The sequence below is a fragment of the Trichosurus vulpecula genome, chromosome 3 (assembly GCF_011100635.1).
Source record: "Trichosurus vulpecula isolate mTriVul1 chromosome 3, mTriVul1.pri, whole genome shotgun sequence".
Taxonomy (NCBI): domain Eukaryota; kingdom Metazoa; phylum Chordata; class Mammalia; order Diprotodontia; family Phalangeridae; genus Trichosurus; species Trichosurus vulpecula.
In genome coordinates this window covers 304,404,687-304,422,535 of record NC_050575.1, presented here as the reverse complement: position 1 = coordinate 304,422,535, position 17,849 = coordinate 304,404,687, and the positions used below count along the sequence as shown (strand labels likewise).

Sequence of the window (17,849 nt, the reverse complement as noted above, 5' to 3'; positions counted from 1 at the left end):
GTATGAAAGACTTGCTCACGGAGAACACAGCTAAGCAAGTGTCAGAATTGGAATTGGATGTTAATTGTCTCTTGATTCCAAGCCTCTTTCTATTATACTGCTCTGATTTCTCAGCCAGCACTAAACTACGTTTCTCTGATCTTTTAATTATTGTTTAAGTTTAGAGTATTATCCTGTAGGTAATAGAAAGTTCTGATAATTTGCAGCAAAGGCAAATTTAAATACTAGATTGTGGATAACCTCTAATGGCAGACCTAAGAGTTTGAATAGTTATATCCCTTGTAGGATCAAAATAATAAGTCATGGAGAGGTTTTTATTGCTTCTCTGGGTTGTTTCTAGGGATATAAATTGAACAACTTGTTAAGTCCTTACATCTTCTAAAGTGAAATATAAATCCTAGAATAACCCTGGAGAATTTCAATCAGGAGTCATCTTAGCCAAAATTTTCTTAGAAAATTAATGACCTTTTCCCCAATCCCCCTTTATCCGTAGTCCATAGGTGTTTTAAAACCTTGAAAAGCTCCTTTGATTTCCTGTATAGCACAGTCTCACTATAATGATTTATATGCGGGATACCTAGAAATTAAATACTAGAAACTACCTTTGGCCCAGTACTTGTGAAGAAAATTGGTAGAGGATGCAGAATAGTACCCTCTAGTGGGCATCACTTTAACTGATGGATTAATTAATGAAGATGAAGCTAGCAAATCTAACCAGCTTTTTTTTTTTTTTTTGAAGAGTTCTATTTTACAGCACAGTCACTTCCCAATGACTACCCCTCCCCCAAATTTTCCCTTGTAATGAAAAAGTATAGTCAAGCAAAACAAATCAACATATTAAACTTGTCTAAAAATGTATGACCCACTCCACACTTATAGTTGACTACTTCCTTGCTGAGGACACATGCTTCTCCATCAATCCTCTATCAATTCATCAGTTCATGGTTGGTCACTTCATTGATTAGCATTCTCAAGTCTTTTAATGTTTTTCTTTACATTATTGTGGCCCCTGCATAAAATTGTTGTCCTGGTTCTGATCCTGATAATTGATACTGGTAACTGACCCTGATCCAGGATTAGCTCATTCAAATCTTTCAAAGTTTTCTTAATTCTTCATATATTCAGTGAACACACACTTTCTTTGAGTTCCTTACTATTACAAAAGTACTGTTGTACATTTTTTATGTATGGGACGTTTCATTCTGTGTTTGACCTACTTGGGCTATATGCCTAGTAGTGGTGTGGTGAGGTCAAAGGGTATGTACTTCTAGTGCCTTTTTTCCCCTTTAGCATCATTCCAAATTGTTTTCCAGAACGGGTAGACCAACATTATATTATTATGTCTGTCTTCCCACAGTCCCTCTACGATTAATTGTTTTTTCTTCTGTCATTGTTGCTACTCTGATGAAACCTGAGTTATCTCAGTTTGTACGTTTCCTACTGTTAGTTATTTGGAGAAGTCTTTCGGATAATTGTTGAAAACTTTCATTTCTTCTGTTGAAAACTGCCTCTTCATATCCTTTGATCATTGATCTGCTGAGGATTGGCTCTTGTTCTTATATCTTTGTATTGTTAGCATTCTTATACATTTGTAACATTATATTATTAAAAACATGGAGATTTGTTTACATAAAATTCTTAAGGAGAAGATTTAGTAGTTAGTAGATGTCTGAATCTTAATTCTCTTGTTATTTCTGAAAGGGTAGTCAATGCATGTCATACCAGGGAACTCAATGCTGCAGAAGAACTAGAGAGGTTCAGTTATTTCTAAGCATTGCGTAAGTGTTGTTTACCACAGCAATGGCTAAAAGTGGATATCAGTCTTAGCAGATACTTCAGATTTATCTGAGCAGTACTATTGACAATGTATTCATTGAATTGTAGATACTAACACTTGTTACAGTAATTAAGGTGGGACTTTTTTTACTGTTTTCTCTTTTGAAGCACTTATTTGAGAGCCCTGGAGGAGTCTGGCCTTTGTTTCTTTGATTAAATCAGGAGTCCTTGATGACCTGCTTGCCTTAAAGGAAAGCCTAGTTTACATGGGTTTAAGTGGCATGTTTGTGACGCTTTTAGGTCATATAGATTTGGGTCACATATTGTGATGCCCTTTGATCCTGAACAGGGTATATAAACTCAGAGGTTGGGATTTTTCCTTTGGTGGTCTCACTCTCTGGAAGAGTGGTGTATGACTCTGGGCAAGCCATTGTAACTGCCTCCCACCCCGGTTTTGTTAACCCAGACCCATTGGTTCTTCTCTGGTAACTGAATTGTGATTTGGTCTGTTTATATTGTCTCTGTTTGTAATTCGTATTTGTTCTGAAGTTCAGAGTGCTGGCTTTTCCCCCTGAACTAAGTATTTGTATGTTTAATTAAAGTGAGATTGTTAACCCCTTAAAGTTACTTTCCTTAGATCAAAGAACCTGTGCTGGCAGCTCTTGTTGCTGGTCTTGCTGGGTCTTACACCTCAACAGCTGCTGCCAGCTGAATTGTTGTTACAATACCTGAGGTCATCCTAGGCCTTTACGGAATTTCTACCCCTTTGAGAGTGGGATTGGCTGTAGGACCAGGAACAGTTTTCCCCAAACCTTTGACTCCGCTCATATGCTTAGAAACCTTGTTCATGTGTACTGCCAGCTTCAGTTAATGCATGTTTTTAAGGAAAAAGTCTGCCAAGTAGGATTAATCCTATTGGATTTCTTTGAGACATGTGGGAGTAATTGGCCCTCTTGGAAACCGAGTTGAGGCAGCAGATTGGTGCATTGTTTAGAGCTCTCTAGTGTTTTTGCCCAGATTTTATTTACTTAGTGACTATTCATGAACAACATCGGTCTATACTTCTTTTTCTCTTTGCTTTATCCTTTCCTGGTTTAGGTTTTAGGAATATGTTTGCCTCATAAGAAAGAATTTGTTAGCATGTTTTATTTCCAATTTTGAGACTAACTTGTATCGTATGTGTTAATTGCTCTCTAAAAGTTTGATAGAATTGTTCTTTAAAGATGTCAGGAAGCTAGGTGGCATAATGGATAGAGTGTTGAACCTGGACTTAGGAAGTCCTGAGTTTGAATATTGTTTTAGACACTTATTATCTGTGTGAACTAGGGTAAGCTGTGTAACCTCCCTTTGCTTCACTTTCCTCATTTGTAAAATGGGGGATAATAATAGCACCAACCTCCCAGGGTTGTTGTGAGGGTCAAATAAGACTTTATATCTATATCTATAAATCATCTATATCTATATCTATCTATGTTATACATATGTATATATACTCATACATATAATTTTGTGAACCTTAAATCACCACATAAATGCTAGTTATTATTAATATTGATAAAATAATATTCTCCCTAAATGCCTGAGGTTCCGGGGTCCCGAGGGTTAGGCAGATGGGTGTATGTGGTGGGAGTAGGTGGCTCCGAAAAATCCATAATTGGGCTTGTGACTACTAACTTAATGGCAGCTGATGGGTTTTTTAATGATGATGACCTCACAGATGCTTTATTTAACATATTCTACAGAATTACAATTTGAAAAAATGCTTGTACAATTTACTTATCGATAGGGAAAAGACTAAGCTTCACATTTAGACATTTGGACATTGTATGTGAAACTTTCAATCACTTACTGTCTTCACAGACAGAGGACACAGGTATGAGTTGCTTATGTTGGGAAGATCTACAGAAAAAGAATGTAGGGCTAAGAAAGAGAGATGCATTGAGAGAAGGGGAAAGGGAGAAGTAGAATGGGAAACATAAAGGAGGTGTGCAAGGAAGAGCTTTTATAGTGGAGGGGAAAGTGGGGGTAGAGGTGGTGCTTAATGGTTGAACTACACATCAGAATTGGTTCAAAGAGGAAAGAAATATATATGTGTGTGTGTGTATATATATTATACGTACACACACACACACACACTCAGTTGGGTATAGACATCTGTCTTACCCAATAGTGAGTTGGAAGGGGAAGAGGATAAAATATATGAGAGGAGATTATTAGGGGGAGGGAGGATTGGGGAGGCAGAGGTTGGAAGAAAGATAGACTTTTGAAGAGGCACAGGAGAAAGGGAAATAGAGACAGAGACAGAGACAGAGAGAGAGAGAGAGAGAGAGAGAGAGAGAAAGAGAGAGGATAATTGAAGAAAATGTGATGAAGGAAAATATAGAATGATCATAACTGTGAATGTGAATGGGATGAGCTAACTCATAGAATGGAAGCAGATAGCAGAATGGATTGAAAATCAGAATCCAAAAATGTGTTGTATACAAGAGTCACACTTGGGATATAAAGATACACAGAAAGTAGAAATGAAGGGCTGAAGCAGAGTCCATTATGATTCAACTGAAGTGAAGAGGGCAGGAGGCAATCATGATCTCAGAGAAAGCAAAAGTAAAATTAAATCTAAATGAAAGAGAGACTTAGGAAAACTATATTTTGCTAAAAAAAAAAAGTACCACAGACAACGAAGTAATATAAAAAGATTTTATAGTAGATTTTTCTAATAAGGCTTCATTTCTCAAATATATAGGGAATGGAGTAAATTTTATAAAAATAAGAGCCATTTCCAAATTGATAAATGGTCAAAAGATATGAACAGGCAGTTTTCAGAAGAAATCAAAGCTATCTATAGTCATGAAAAAATGCTCTAAATCATCATTGATTAGAGAAAGGCAAATTAAAAAAAGCTCTGAGGCACCACCTCACACCTATCAGAAAACACAAATGCTAGAAGGGATGAGGGAAAATAGGTGCATTAATGAATTGTTGATAGAGTAATGAATTGAATCGGTCCAACCATTCTGGAGAACAATCTGGAACTATGCTCAAAGGGCCATAAAACTCTGTATACCCTTTGATCTAGCAATACTGCTAGTAGGTGTGTACCCCAAAGAGGTCAAAGAAAAAGGAAAAGTACAAAAATATTTATAACAGCTCTTTTTGTGGTAGCAAAGAATTGGAAATTGAGGAGATACTCATCAATTGGGGAATGGCTGAACAAGTTGTGGCATATGATTGTGATGGAGTACTATTACGGCATAAGAAATGATGAGGTGAGTGGTTTCAGAAAAAAACATGGCAAAACCTATAGAAATTGATGCAAAGTGAAGTGAGAAGAACCAGAGGATCATTGTGCACAGTAACAGCACTGCTGTAATGATGATCAACTGTGAAAGACTTGGCTACTCTGATCAATATAGTAATTCAAAGACTTATGATGAAGAAATTCTATCCACCTCCAGAGGGAGAACTGATGAACTTTGAGTGCAAATTGAGGTACACTTTTCTCATTTTCTTTATTTTTTGGCTTTTTTTGCAACATGGCTAAAATGGAAATATGTTTTGCATATTTCACATGTATAATTGAAATTGTATTGTTTGCCTTCTTAGTGGATGGGCAAAAGGTGGGAGGGATGGAGGGAGAGAATCTGGAACTTAAAATTTAAAAAAAATAATGTAAAATGAGTAAATATCACATACTTTAAAAGGTGGAAAAGAGGGAGTCTTAGCAATATTAGATCTCAAACCATACTATAGAGCAATAATCATCAAAATAATTTGGTACTAGTTAAAAACAGAGGGCTCAGTGGAATAGATTAGGTACACAACATACATAAGGAAAGGAATCTAATAGCCTAGGGTTTGAAAAACCTGATGACTGGTGTTACTGAGGTAAGAGCTCACTATTCAACAGAAAACTTTGAAAACTTTAAAGCGGTATGGAAGAAGCTAGGTATGCAGAGCTTCTTAAACTTTTTTCACTCTTGACCCCTTCAGTGCTTCTTAAAGTGTGGGCCCCACACTTTAAGAAGTGCTGGACTATAGAGTACCAACTCACATCATATGCCAAGATGAGCTTTAAATAAATATGTGACTTGGACATTAGAGGAGCAAGAAAAAATTAGCTTTCAAGTCTATGTATAGGGGAAGAGTTTAGGAGCAAACAGAGGGATAGTGAGCATCAGAGAAGGTAAAATGGATAATTTTGATTACATACATGACTAATCAGATAATTTCTGTAAAAGAATCTTTGCAGCAGTTTTCTCTGTTAAAGGCCTAATTTCTAAGATATATAGGGAACTGATTCAAATTTATAAAAATAATCATTTCTCAATTGATAAATGGTTGAAGGATATGAACAAGCAGTTCTCAGGGGATGAAATCCGAGCTAGCATTAGGTAGATGAACATGTGAAAAGATGCTCCAAAATTATTAAAATTAGAAAAATACAAAATTTATGCTACTCTGAAATTCTACCTCACACCTATGAGATTTTTAATATTGAAAAAAGAGAAAATGACAAATACTAAAGGGGCTGTAGGAAATCAGATATGTCAATGTACTGCTGGTTTGAGCTGTGAATTGCTGTGAAAGCTTTGAATTGCTAACCATTCCGAAAAGCAGTTTGGAGCTATGCCTCCAAAGTTATTAAACTGGGTGAATTCTTTGACCCATCAATGTCACTACTAGGCCCGTTTCCTAAAGAAATAAAAGAAAAAAATGAAAACTATCCATATGTACAAATTTGTTTATAACTGCTATTTTTTTGTGTGACAAAGAACTAGAAATGAACGGATTATCTATCAATGGGGGAATGGCTAGACAAGTTATGGCTTATTAATGTAATGGAATACTATTGTGCAGTAAGAATGAAGAAGGGACAGTTTAGGGACCCCTGGGAAGACTTTTATGAACTGTTAGAAAATGAATTAGGCAGAACTGGGAGAACAATTTATTTAACAACAAAAAACTACCAAATCCAATGGCCTTTTTTCTTAGTTATCATTCTCCTCAAGCACTCTATAGCTTTTGATACTGTACATAAACCTGTCCTCCTTGATATTCTCTTTTCTGTTTTTTTTTTGAGACACTACTCTCTCCTGGTCCTCCTCCTACCTATCCAGCCCTCCCTCCCTCAAATCAAAGTCAATTGCAAGTCGTGTCATCATTTCCCTAATGTCATGGTCCTCTTCGAGAATGAAGGACAAACACAATCCTACCTATCAGACTGCTTCTCAGTCTCCTTTCCTGCATCCTCATCTATATCATGACATCTAACTGTAGGTATTCTACAGGATTCTGTCCTGATTCCTCTTCTCTTCTCCCTCCAGACTACTTTACTTGGTGATCTCATTCCAATGGATTTTTACCATCTCTATGCTGATGATTCTAAAATCTAACTGTCTTAGCTTAACCTTTCCACTGACCTCCAATCTTGCATCTCCAACTGCCTTTCAGATATCTCTAACTGGATGTCTAGTAGACATCGTAAACAAAATACGTCCAAAACAGAATTCATTATCTTTCCCCATACCCCACCACCCCGTTACTGTAGAAAGTAATACTGTCTTCCCAGTTCCTCAGGCTTGCAACCTAGGAGTCATCCTGCACTTTACATCATCTCTTACCTGCCATATCCAATATGTTGCTAATGCCTATTTGCAACATCTCTTAAATACGTTTCCTTCTTTCCTCTCACACTGCCTCCACTCTAGTGCAGGCCCTCACCACCTTACACCTGAACTGTTGTGATAACCTGTGGATGGGTCTGCTTTCCTTAAGTCTCTCCACACTCCAATCCATCCTCAATTCAGCCACCAAATGCAGGTCCAATCATGTCACTCCACCTACACAATAAATTCCAGTGACTCCTTTATTGATGGATTTAGGTGACAGATCAAGACAAATTTTTAGGAAATGGCCAGTGTGAGAATTTTGTTTTGCTTGACTATGCATATTTTTACAATGGTTTCTTCTTCCTTTTTATTGGAGGTTAAGAGAAAATAATTTTTGTTAATTGAAAAAAATTTAATTAAAACCAAAAAACTCTTATAGTAATGTAGTCATGTAGTAATTGAGATTTGGATGAGTATTCCTATGGTGGGGCTGTGATTATCAAATATTTAGGTTTTTTTTTAGTTTCTAAATGTTCTGCTTCTTTCAGTTCCTTAATAATACCTTAAAAGATTCAAATATTAGATATAATATATGAGAAGTGTTAAATGTTGACATGTTCCTTTGTGTTTCTTTTAAAAATTTTAGTCCCGATTAGATTATTTATCATTTTTCTCTGGGTATCTGGAAATGCATGTTGTAGTGGAAAAAAATCTGGTAAGTCGATTATTCTAATTTCTTTGTCTTTCTTTTCCAACCTTCATGTTATCTTATTTCTCTTCTCATCTTATATCCACTTCAAAATTAATAAAATGAAGTCCAAGGGGCTCTTGGAGCAAAGTTGTCTGATCCTTATATTGATTCCCCCCCACCCCCCCACCTTTTTCCAACAAATATTTGTGAGTGCTTACTGTGGTCCAGGTACCATATAGTATCTGTCATATATCATTCTATAGAAGAGAACTAATATATTCAATAATGTAGAGAGAATTGAGATACAGTAGTACACTGCTATGCATAATTTTCTGTTCAAATTACATAGTGGAAATAATCTTCTATTGTTAATATATTCTAAAATTTTGGAAACTGATTTTTTTTGCTTTATATTATCAGTTTAGGGAGGAACATTTTTAATTAATTTTGTGTTAGAATTATTTGGTAACATTAATGACAGAAAGTAAAGGAAGAATCTGGAGAATTTTAAAACTTTTACTTCTTATGATTAGTCACTTAACCTAAAGTCAGAGAGAAGTTCAGGAGGAAACACGTTTAATTCTCTTGCATTTTTACTTCCTAGATACATGGTTGAGAGTTTAATTATGTTCTGCTTAGCTAGAAAGGTTTCTTACTCTCTAAGATATAGTTCCTTGAGTAATGTTCTCATTATGATGCAAAAGTAATTGCTTCTCCAAATTAAGATTTACATTTTGAATCAATAGTGTTTACTTGATAATTAGCCTAGTGTTATATCTAAAGAAAGGATGTCATTAAATTATTTTACTCAGACTTAAAATCCATTATATTTTTCAGTATAATTTTATGGGATCTGATGCAAACCTTGTTACTCAGAAAATTGCCATGGTTATTGGACTTGTCAGCACAGTAAGCTTTTGCCTTTTCATGTTTCTTGATTTGTGGAGTTACCCCAGGCAGCTATCTAATATTCTAAGTTGCAGAGGCGGCTCAGGACACTATTGATAAAGGATGCTTCTGTTCCTTATGTCAGAAAAACCATATCCTGGTGTTCTAAATAGAATACAGGGACAAATAATAACAGAATAATAATAATTCATATTACTCATTTCATAGAAGGGGAAACTGATCTCTGAGAAGTTCAGTAATTTTCCCATCATTAACCAGCTCAGAAAGTGTTAAGGCAGGGTTAAAACCTAGGTATCATGACTCCAAATAAAGTGCACGCAGTTATTTCATAAAATGGGTACTTGATTTATGTTACTTTAGATGAGCAGTTACCATCAAAGTGAAGACCACAGACCTTTGGGATTCCCAGGAACTCTTTCATGGGCCTGCAAGGTTATGACAATTTTTGTAGTAATATTAAGACCTTTTTTGCCATTTAAAATATTCCTTCCTTTTCCAACTACATATCTGTGTGAGGCCAGATTTTCTTCATAAACTTCAACCAAAACAGCAATGCAACAAATTGGATGCAGAAGCAGATGAGAATACATCTGTCTTCTGTTAAGAAAGAGATTTGCAAAAATGTGAAAAATGATGCTACTCTTCCCTAACACTGTGGAGTGAGTGCAACACCATCCTTCCAGTCCCTCAGGATGGCAAGCTAGAAGTCATCCTGCATTTTTTACTGTCTGTCAGCCCCCATATCCAAGCTGTTTTCAAGACGCTTGATTTTACCTTTTCAGCATCCTTTGAATATGCCTCCTTTTTCTTCTCTGACATTGCCACTACCCTGGTGCAGGTCCTCATTACCTCATTTTTGGACTATTGCAGTAGCCTGCTGGTGGATCTGCCTGCCTCAAGTCTCTCCCCACTCCAATCCATCCTCCATTCAGCCACCAAAATGATTTTCCAAAAGCTCAGGTCCTATCATGTCATCCCTCCTCACTCAAACTTTAGTAGCTTTCTATTGACTCCAAGATCAAATATAAAATTCTTTCTTTAGCACTCGAAGCCCTTCAAAACCTTAACCACCCACCCCCCCCTCCCGCACCGCCCCCCTCCTTTCCAGTCTTCTTACATCTTACTGCTCAACACTTATTCTTCAGTGCAGTGACATTGGCTTCCTGGCTCCCACAAACAAGACACTCCATCTCCCAGGGTCCAGCATTTTCTCCAACTGTTTTCTATGCCTGGAACACTCTCTCTCCTTTGCTCTGACTACTCACCTCCCTGGATTTCTTTAAGTCCCAGCTAAAATCCTGCCTTCTACAGAGAGCTTTCCCCAATCTCTTAACTTCAAGCAAGCCTTTCTTGTATTATCCTGTATTCAGTATAACTTGCTTTGTTTAAATTTATTTACATGTTGTTTCCCCCATTAGATTGTAAGCTCCTTGAGAATAGGGCTGTCTTTTGCCTCTTTTTGTATCCCCAGCACTTAGCACAGTGCCTGACACATAGTAGACATTTAATAAATATTTATTGCTTGATTATGTTAACGTATAATGAATGGGTTTGTTGTTATTTTCAAATGAATTAAATATTAAAAAATTATTAGTTCTAATTCCTAATATGGTAAATATTAATATATAGATATAACAAGCACAAACAAAACCACTCAGTAATTTTAAGAGTAGAAAAACCCAAAGTATGAGACCAAAAATTCGAGAACCACTGCTTTAGATATTTTTAAATAGCTGTCATGGTACTTTATAAGGTCCCCTATTTATTATTCATCTATTTACTGTATAAATGCCTCATTTCACTAAGAAATATAATCAAGTAATTAGAGTCAGACTTATTTCGAAAATTAATTTAGATTAGTGATATCTGAATATGCTTTCTGTATCTGTTCCATTTTTAGATGTATAGCTCACTTAACTTGACTATTGTACTGTCTTCCTTGGAGTTCTGGAGAGACAAAAATAAAATCAGTACTGCTGGAGAACCTGATGAATTATTGGAGAGATTTTTAAAGTGGAAAGAATCTTACCTTGTTCTAAGGAGGCATGATGTGGCATTTTTGCTTAGGTAAGCATAGCTCTCCCTGAGGTCAACCTTCTTCAATTCCCACTTGTATTGGTAGCCTGGATCCCCAGAAGCTTTCTGACTATCTTTTCCTCCCAGGGCTCAAGGGATAATACCTAGGGATTAGAATGTTTTCAGCATTGTGATTTGTGAGCTTCCATCCGGTGTGCTCCCCCAATTTAATTAGCTTTTGTTATTGAGTCCTGTACTCCTGCACTTCCAGACCAGTTTGGAGTTTTCTTGGCAAAGATACAGGAGTAGTTTGCTATTTCTTTCTCTAATAGATTAAGGCAAACAGAGGTTAAGTGACTTGCCCAGGGTCACACAGCTTTTAGAAAGTGGTATTTGTAGATTAAAAACAATTGGTCAAAACAAAAATAAACAAAAATCCCCTCCCTCAAATCTGCCATACAGGCTTCCACAAATAGGTATAGTGTCCTGTGGAATAGAATGCAATGGTGCTGTGAACATATGTAAGTATACTTTGGCAAAGGATAATTCAGAACCCCTAGTTAAAACAGAAGCCATTTCTTCCCCTTGTGAAATCCTCAAGGATCTCCCTTTGGGATGAAGTTATTAGTTCTTCATGTATCTGCTTGCTTCTGTTTGGGTAGGTGGCTTTCAATCTCTCTGAAGCATGGGATAGAAGGGGGTGGGGTGGTGGTGAAGCAACTCCGCCTTTTCTCTGATGTAAGAAACATACTTAGTGTAGGAATAAACAATACTCATTGGAAAGCAAGGAAGATTTTCATTATATTTTACATTTATTCTCTTCAGAATGAATGGCTACGTCCCTTATGGAGAGTACAATTTGTTCAGAAGAATGCTAGCCTTTTATATTATTCGGATGAATCTCCTGCCTTGCTCTTCATTGGCCAGAGGCAACCCCCTGCACTGGTCACATCATGCCCCGCCTCCAACAGCTTGTTAAGCATGTGTACAAGCTTCTAACCTTTCACCTGATCAGAAGCCTGGTTCTGCTAGATCACAGCTCTAACTAGAACCAGCCACCTGACTTACATGCTGCTAAAGCTAGGAGTACTTTTAATCCTGTGGAAACAAAATTCCTCCAATCCTTTCCCACATCTGATATTAGTGCAAGGGTCTGCCTCCTTAAAGCAGTCTTGAATAATGAATCAGAAGCTTAACTACTTGGCTGCTGAATTGCCAGATGCTAAAATAGCTCCTCAAGGGTAGAGACTGTCTTTTTTTGGGTAGCATCAGTACTCCCAGCACAATGCTTTTTACTGAGTAGGAACTTAAATGCTTATTGAATGACTAACTGAAATAGCTTGCTGTGTCATGCACAGACCCAAAGGTGTATCTTATTTTTTAGTCAATCACAAAATCTTTGCTGAGTGGCATCATCTGTTTTTATCCAATGGTCAAAGCATTTCACTCCTAAATTGATCAAGGGAAGGACTTATTTGCTCCTAGTTTATAACTTTGGCTGAATTAATTCAGCGTACAATCTGGGTTTTCTGTGTTTACATTAGTTGTAGCGGGAGTAGAAACCCCAATTCCCACATAAGAACAGTATCCTAGCATTTCTAAGGAAGAAAAAAAATGGTGCATTTATGGCAGATGATCTGACCATTGACTTTTGAAAAAATAAGGTAATCCTTACCTTACAGCACTTCGAATTCCAAGAAGTCATTCTTTACCCCAAATTTTGCAACATATATATGAGCCAACTTTAGTCAATCAACTTTCTCCTGTTCTGAATCTAGCTTCTTCCAGGTCCTAGTCTCAGTCTCACTTAGGGAGTCCCTTTTGCCTCAAGGTTAGAACTAGTCCAGTGCCTGGGGACATGGGGGGGGTGGTAATTCAGATCTTTGATTTAGTCTTTCTGGCCTGGGTTGGAGGAGAGAAGGCAAGGAAGATGTTGGGAGAGAAAGGTCAAGGGAGTGTGTTGTTCAGTTATTTCAGTCGTGTTTGACTCTTTGTGGCCTCATTTGGAATTTTCTTGGCAAAATACTGGAGTGTTTTGCTATTTCCTTCTCCAGATCATTTTACGGATGAGGAAACTGATGCAAACAGGGTTAAGTGACTTGTTGAGGGTCACACAGGTAGTAAGTGTCCAAGGCCAGATTTAAACTCAGGAAGATGAGTCTTCCTGACTCCAGGCCCAGCACTCTTATCTACCGAGTCAACTTTGCTGCCTAAGTGTTATGTAAACATAAATTAAGATTGATTTTATTTTATACAGTTGAACTATGGTCAGAGTCAGGGGAGGCCAAGCAGGCTCTGTATGGTGAGACTGCATCAGATCTAGAACACTGTGCATGCTCTTCCCCAAATCCCTGTAACCACCTACATTACCTGCTATATTTGTGGGGAAGAAAATTAGCCTCATTACTTTATAGTCACAGCCCAGATTTAATCCTTTAAAATGGTTAATTAAGTGAAGGGGGAGAAACCCCAGACACCAAGGCAATGATATCTACAATCCAGTATTTTAAGCTAATTGGCAAGGACTTATTTATTTATTTGTTTGTTTGTCTTGAGGAAGCAAATTTGATTATCATTTAAGCCAACCAAAATTTTGAGATAGCTTTGGATTCATTTCTTCTAAAGCCACCGAGTGGCCATCCTAAATCTTCCCCCCCTCAAGTCTCCACAAAGATGTTTGTCAAAATCTATCTGAAGAAACTCTTTATAAATTCCCTGACCCTGATCCTGAAAAAGATGTTTCTTCATATTCTGATTTGTGGCAGTAAAAATAGGAAGTTATGGAGAAGGCAGTTCTTTGTAGTACACTGGCACTATATCATGTGGTATATTTTATGTGATAAACTGTTGGATTTAACTTATGAAAGCTTCATACAATATAAGTATATAATGGATAGCTGATTAAGTATAATGTTTGAGGTTATTTAAAAAAACACTAGGCATTAGGACCTTCACCAGCAATTAAATCTCTTTTCATGAAGTTTTTCTTAGGTTAAATGAGATTAAGTTTTATATCATTGCAATTTTCAGTGACTTTTCTAGGAATGTAAGCCACTGTACATGAGAGGAGGATCTATATAGATCACTCTTTAAACCTATGATTGAATTAGAGAGTTCTTTCCACCAAAATTTATCACCTTCATACCTGAGTGGAAGCCAATGTGTATGTATGTAAGTATGCATTATGTATGTTCCTATGTATGTATGTACGTATGCTTGAATGTTTGCATATCATCACCTAATGGCCAGGTTTCTGATGAAGAGCTGCTCCCTTATTTTAGCTAGGATGCCTTAAAGTATGTTCTGTCCCATGGAGGCCCTTCACACAAAGCTTTTCCAGCTCATTACAACCTGCCAGAGTTGCCCTCTGCTGTCTTAGCTACACCAAGATGAAGCTCTGGAATAATGCTCTACTGGAAGTTTTCTTTCTCATTATGAGAAGAACATAGAAAAAAATCAGTATTAATTTTATAAAACAAGAAGCAAATTTTTAGGATCTATTCTCGCAATCAGCTGTGTTAACCTTTTTCAAAGTAGCTGCCAGAGGGAGCAAGAGTCCCAGATTCTGACAGCATTAACATGTTGGTGGAAATGGTTCCTGGTCTCCCTCTGTTAATGTAAAGAGCAGCTGAAGGAGATCAATATTGCAACTTTTAGCAGCTAGAGTAGAATGCTGAATAACTCTTCATGGGACCAGGAGAATGCCCAGCCACAGGACTGAGCCTCCTTCATTTCCTTGTTGCCAAAAGTGCAATTGTAATTTTTTAAAAATATAAATAAATAAGAAGAAAAAGAGTTAAGATTTTAGGAGAATATCTACAGAGAAGCTTGTTCTATTACTCCAGAATATGCAATTCAGTTAAACAAGCATTTATCAAATGTCTGCTGTGTGCAAGGTGTGATAGACACTGAGGACGAAAAGACAGAGATTAAAAATACTCTTGCCTTCAAGAAATTTCCATTCTATTACAGAAAACAAGTTTTCCAAGGATAAATAAATACAAAACATATACAAATTAAATGAAAAGTAATTTTAGGGAGAAAGAACACTAGCAATTTGGAGGGGATGGTCAGGAAAGACCTCACATAGGAGGTGTGGCACTTGAACTTTGAAGGCAGGTGGGAATTCCAAGAGGTGGAGGTGAAGAGGAAGAGTATTCTAGGCAAGGGAGACACAACAATGCAGAGATGATAGATAATGTGTGCCATATAGGGAGCAGCAACTAGGCTAGTGTAGCTGAAGAATAGAATGCATGATGTAGTGTGAGATTGGATAGTGAATATAGATTGTAAATATAATATTAGAGACAGATCTGTAAATGCCAGAATATGGGACGTTACATAGCCAGACCAATGTGTAGTAGTATCAGTTTGGCAGCTGTAGGATGAATTGGGGAGATAAAGAAATAAAGGCAGGGAGGCCAATTAGGAGTGTATTCCAGTCTCTAGAAAAGACTGCCAATGGGGCACAAGCTCTAGAAACCTCTACCACATGAAAAAGGCTTTGAGTATGGTCCTGGAGAGAGAATATGTATACTTTCCAAGGATCAGCCTAAGCATGAAGAGTCTCATCACACTAATAGTCTAGAAACTTGGTGATGAACTCTTGGGGCACGGTCATTCATGAAATAATCTTCAGTTACTTTAAATTGTTCTTTCTTTTTTACTCTCTTATAAGTTGCTTTCCCTTTTTCATATATTCCTTCTCCCCTTTTATGTGAATTTGTATTTTATTGCACATTTTAAAAGAAGCAGAAATAATAGGACCAATATGTGTCACATGGCTGAGAGGAACTTTGAAATTCTAAGAGGATAATTAGACACAGAAGGGTTCAAAGTTATAGGGAACAGTTGAAAATGAATTTGCCTACTTTTTCCAAAGATATATTTTAATAAAATTTTATTTTTGTGCTTAAGTTATAAGAATAGATTTAAATACGTGGGAGCGACATTTCAAGGAAAGATGTGTGAAAGGAACTATGCTGGTGGTGTTGCTTTGGTATGGCATTATTTAATTAATATCACTAATATTTATATAGACTGTTAAAATTCTTCCTTATTGTCATGTTACTGTATTTAAATATAATAAAAGCTTTTTCTCTGCTCTTTATTTAAAGGTAAAGCTTTTAAAGCCATTAAGAAATATTTTGTGCCAAACAGAAGGGGAATTACACAAGGGTTGGGCTTACCTACTAGAGCATGAAACTTTTCCATTATGATCAGGAGGAAAGCAAGAATGTCCATTATGACCATTATTATTCAACATTTTACCAGAAATGCTAGCTATAGCAATAAGAGAAGAAAAGGAATTAAAGGAATAAGCCTAGGTAAAGAAGAAACAAAACTATTGCTTTTTGCAGATGATGTAATACTTAAAAAGAACCCCAGAAAGTCAACTAAAAAAGCTGATTGAAATAAGTAACTTCAGCAACGTTGCGAGATATAAAATAAATCCACATGAATCACCGACATTTTTGTATATTACTAACAAAACCCCACAGGAGGAGATATTCCATTAAAAATGACTACAGGCATTTTAAGATACTTGGGAATCTACCTGCCAAAATACACATAAACACATACTCAGAGGAATTTTATGAAGATAATTATAAAACACATAAAATTAAATATAAATCTAACTAGAGAAATGTTAGTATCTCATGGGGAGGTTATGTTAATATAATAAAATGACTATATTAATTGATTTACAGTTCTATACACATAAGATTTCAAAGGACTACTTTATATAACTAGAAAAAATAATAACAAAATTAATCCAGAGGAAATGTCAGGAATCAAAGGAATCAATGAAAAAAAATGGAAAGGAAGGGGGCAGCTAGGTGGCGCAGTGAGTAGAGCATCAGCCCTGGAGTCAGGAGGACCTGAGTTCAAATCCGGCTCAAACACTTAACACAATTACTAGCTGTTTGACCTTGGGCAAGTCACTTAACCCCAATTGCCCTGCCTTCCCCCCCTCCAAAAAAAATGGAAAGGAAGGAGGTCCAGCAGTATTTGATCTCAAATCATCCCACAAAGCCATAATTATTAAAATAATCTGGTATTAGATGAGAAATAGAGAGGCTTATCAGTGGAACAGAACAGGTACACAAGATACAGAAGCAAATCAGTACAGTAACCTTGTTTGAGAAACCCAAAGATGCCAGCAATTGGCATGAGAATTTACTGTTCAACAAAAGCTGTTGGGAAGACTACAAAACTGCAAAAAGTCTGGCAGAAACTAAGTGTAGACCAAAATCTTACACTGTGCACCAAGAAAAGCTCTAAATGGGTACATGATTTAGACATTAACGGTGACATCATAAGCCAGTTAGAGGAGCATGGAAGAAATCACCTGTTGTATCTGTGGATAGGGGAAGAGTTCATGACCAAAAAAGAGAAAGAAAAGTTCACAATAGGCAAAATGGATAATTTTGATTACATAAAATTTAAAGTTTTTGTACAAACAAAACCAATACAGCTAAAATTTGAGATGTAGGAAATCAGAAAAGAAAATCATTGTAGCAAGTTTCTGTGATAAACATTTCAAGACTAAGATATATAGAGAACTGAGTGAAGTTTACAAGAATAGGCCATTCCCCCATTGATAAATGGTTAAAAATACAAATGGGTAATTTTCAGAGGAAGAAATCCAAACTATCAATGGCCATATAAAAAATTCTCTAAATCACCAATAATTAGAAATACACAGATTAAAACAGCTCTGAGGTACCACCTCATACTTATCAGATTGACAAAGTTAACACAAAAGGAAAATAAAAATGTTGGAGGGGATCTGGGAAAACAGATACAGTAATGCATTGTTATGGAGTTATGAATTGATCTAA

At 36.5% G+C, this 17,849-nt stretch overlaps 1 protein-coding gene across 1 annotated transcript in view; it reads left to right on the top strand.

The window, feature by feature from the left end:
* LOC118842518 (disintegrin and metalloproteinase domain-containing protein 2-like) overlaps positions 1 to 17,849 on the top strand; it is a 132,713-nt gene that overhangs the window by 64,713 nt on the left and 50,151 nt on the right. Inside the window, exons 7-10 of the mRNA XM_036749996.1 lie at positions 8,035 to 8,103; positions 8,917 to 8,988; positions 10,889 to 11,055; positions 15,922 to 16,003. Coding sequence (XP_036605891.1) covers positions 8,035 to 8,103; positions 8,917 to 8,988; positions 10,889 to 11,055; positions 15,922 to 16,003 — 390 coding nt within the window. The remainder of the gene's footprint in view (positions 1 to 8,034; positions 8,104 to 8,916; positions 8,989 to 10,888; positions 11,056 to 15,921; positions 16,004 to 17,849) is intronic.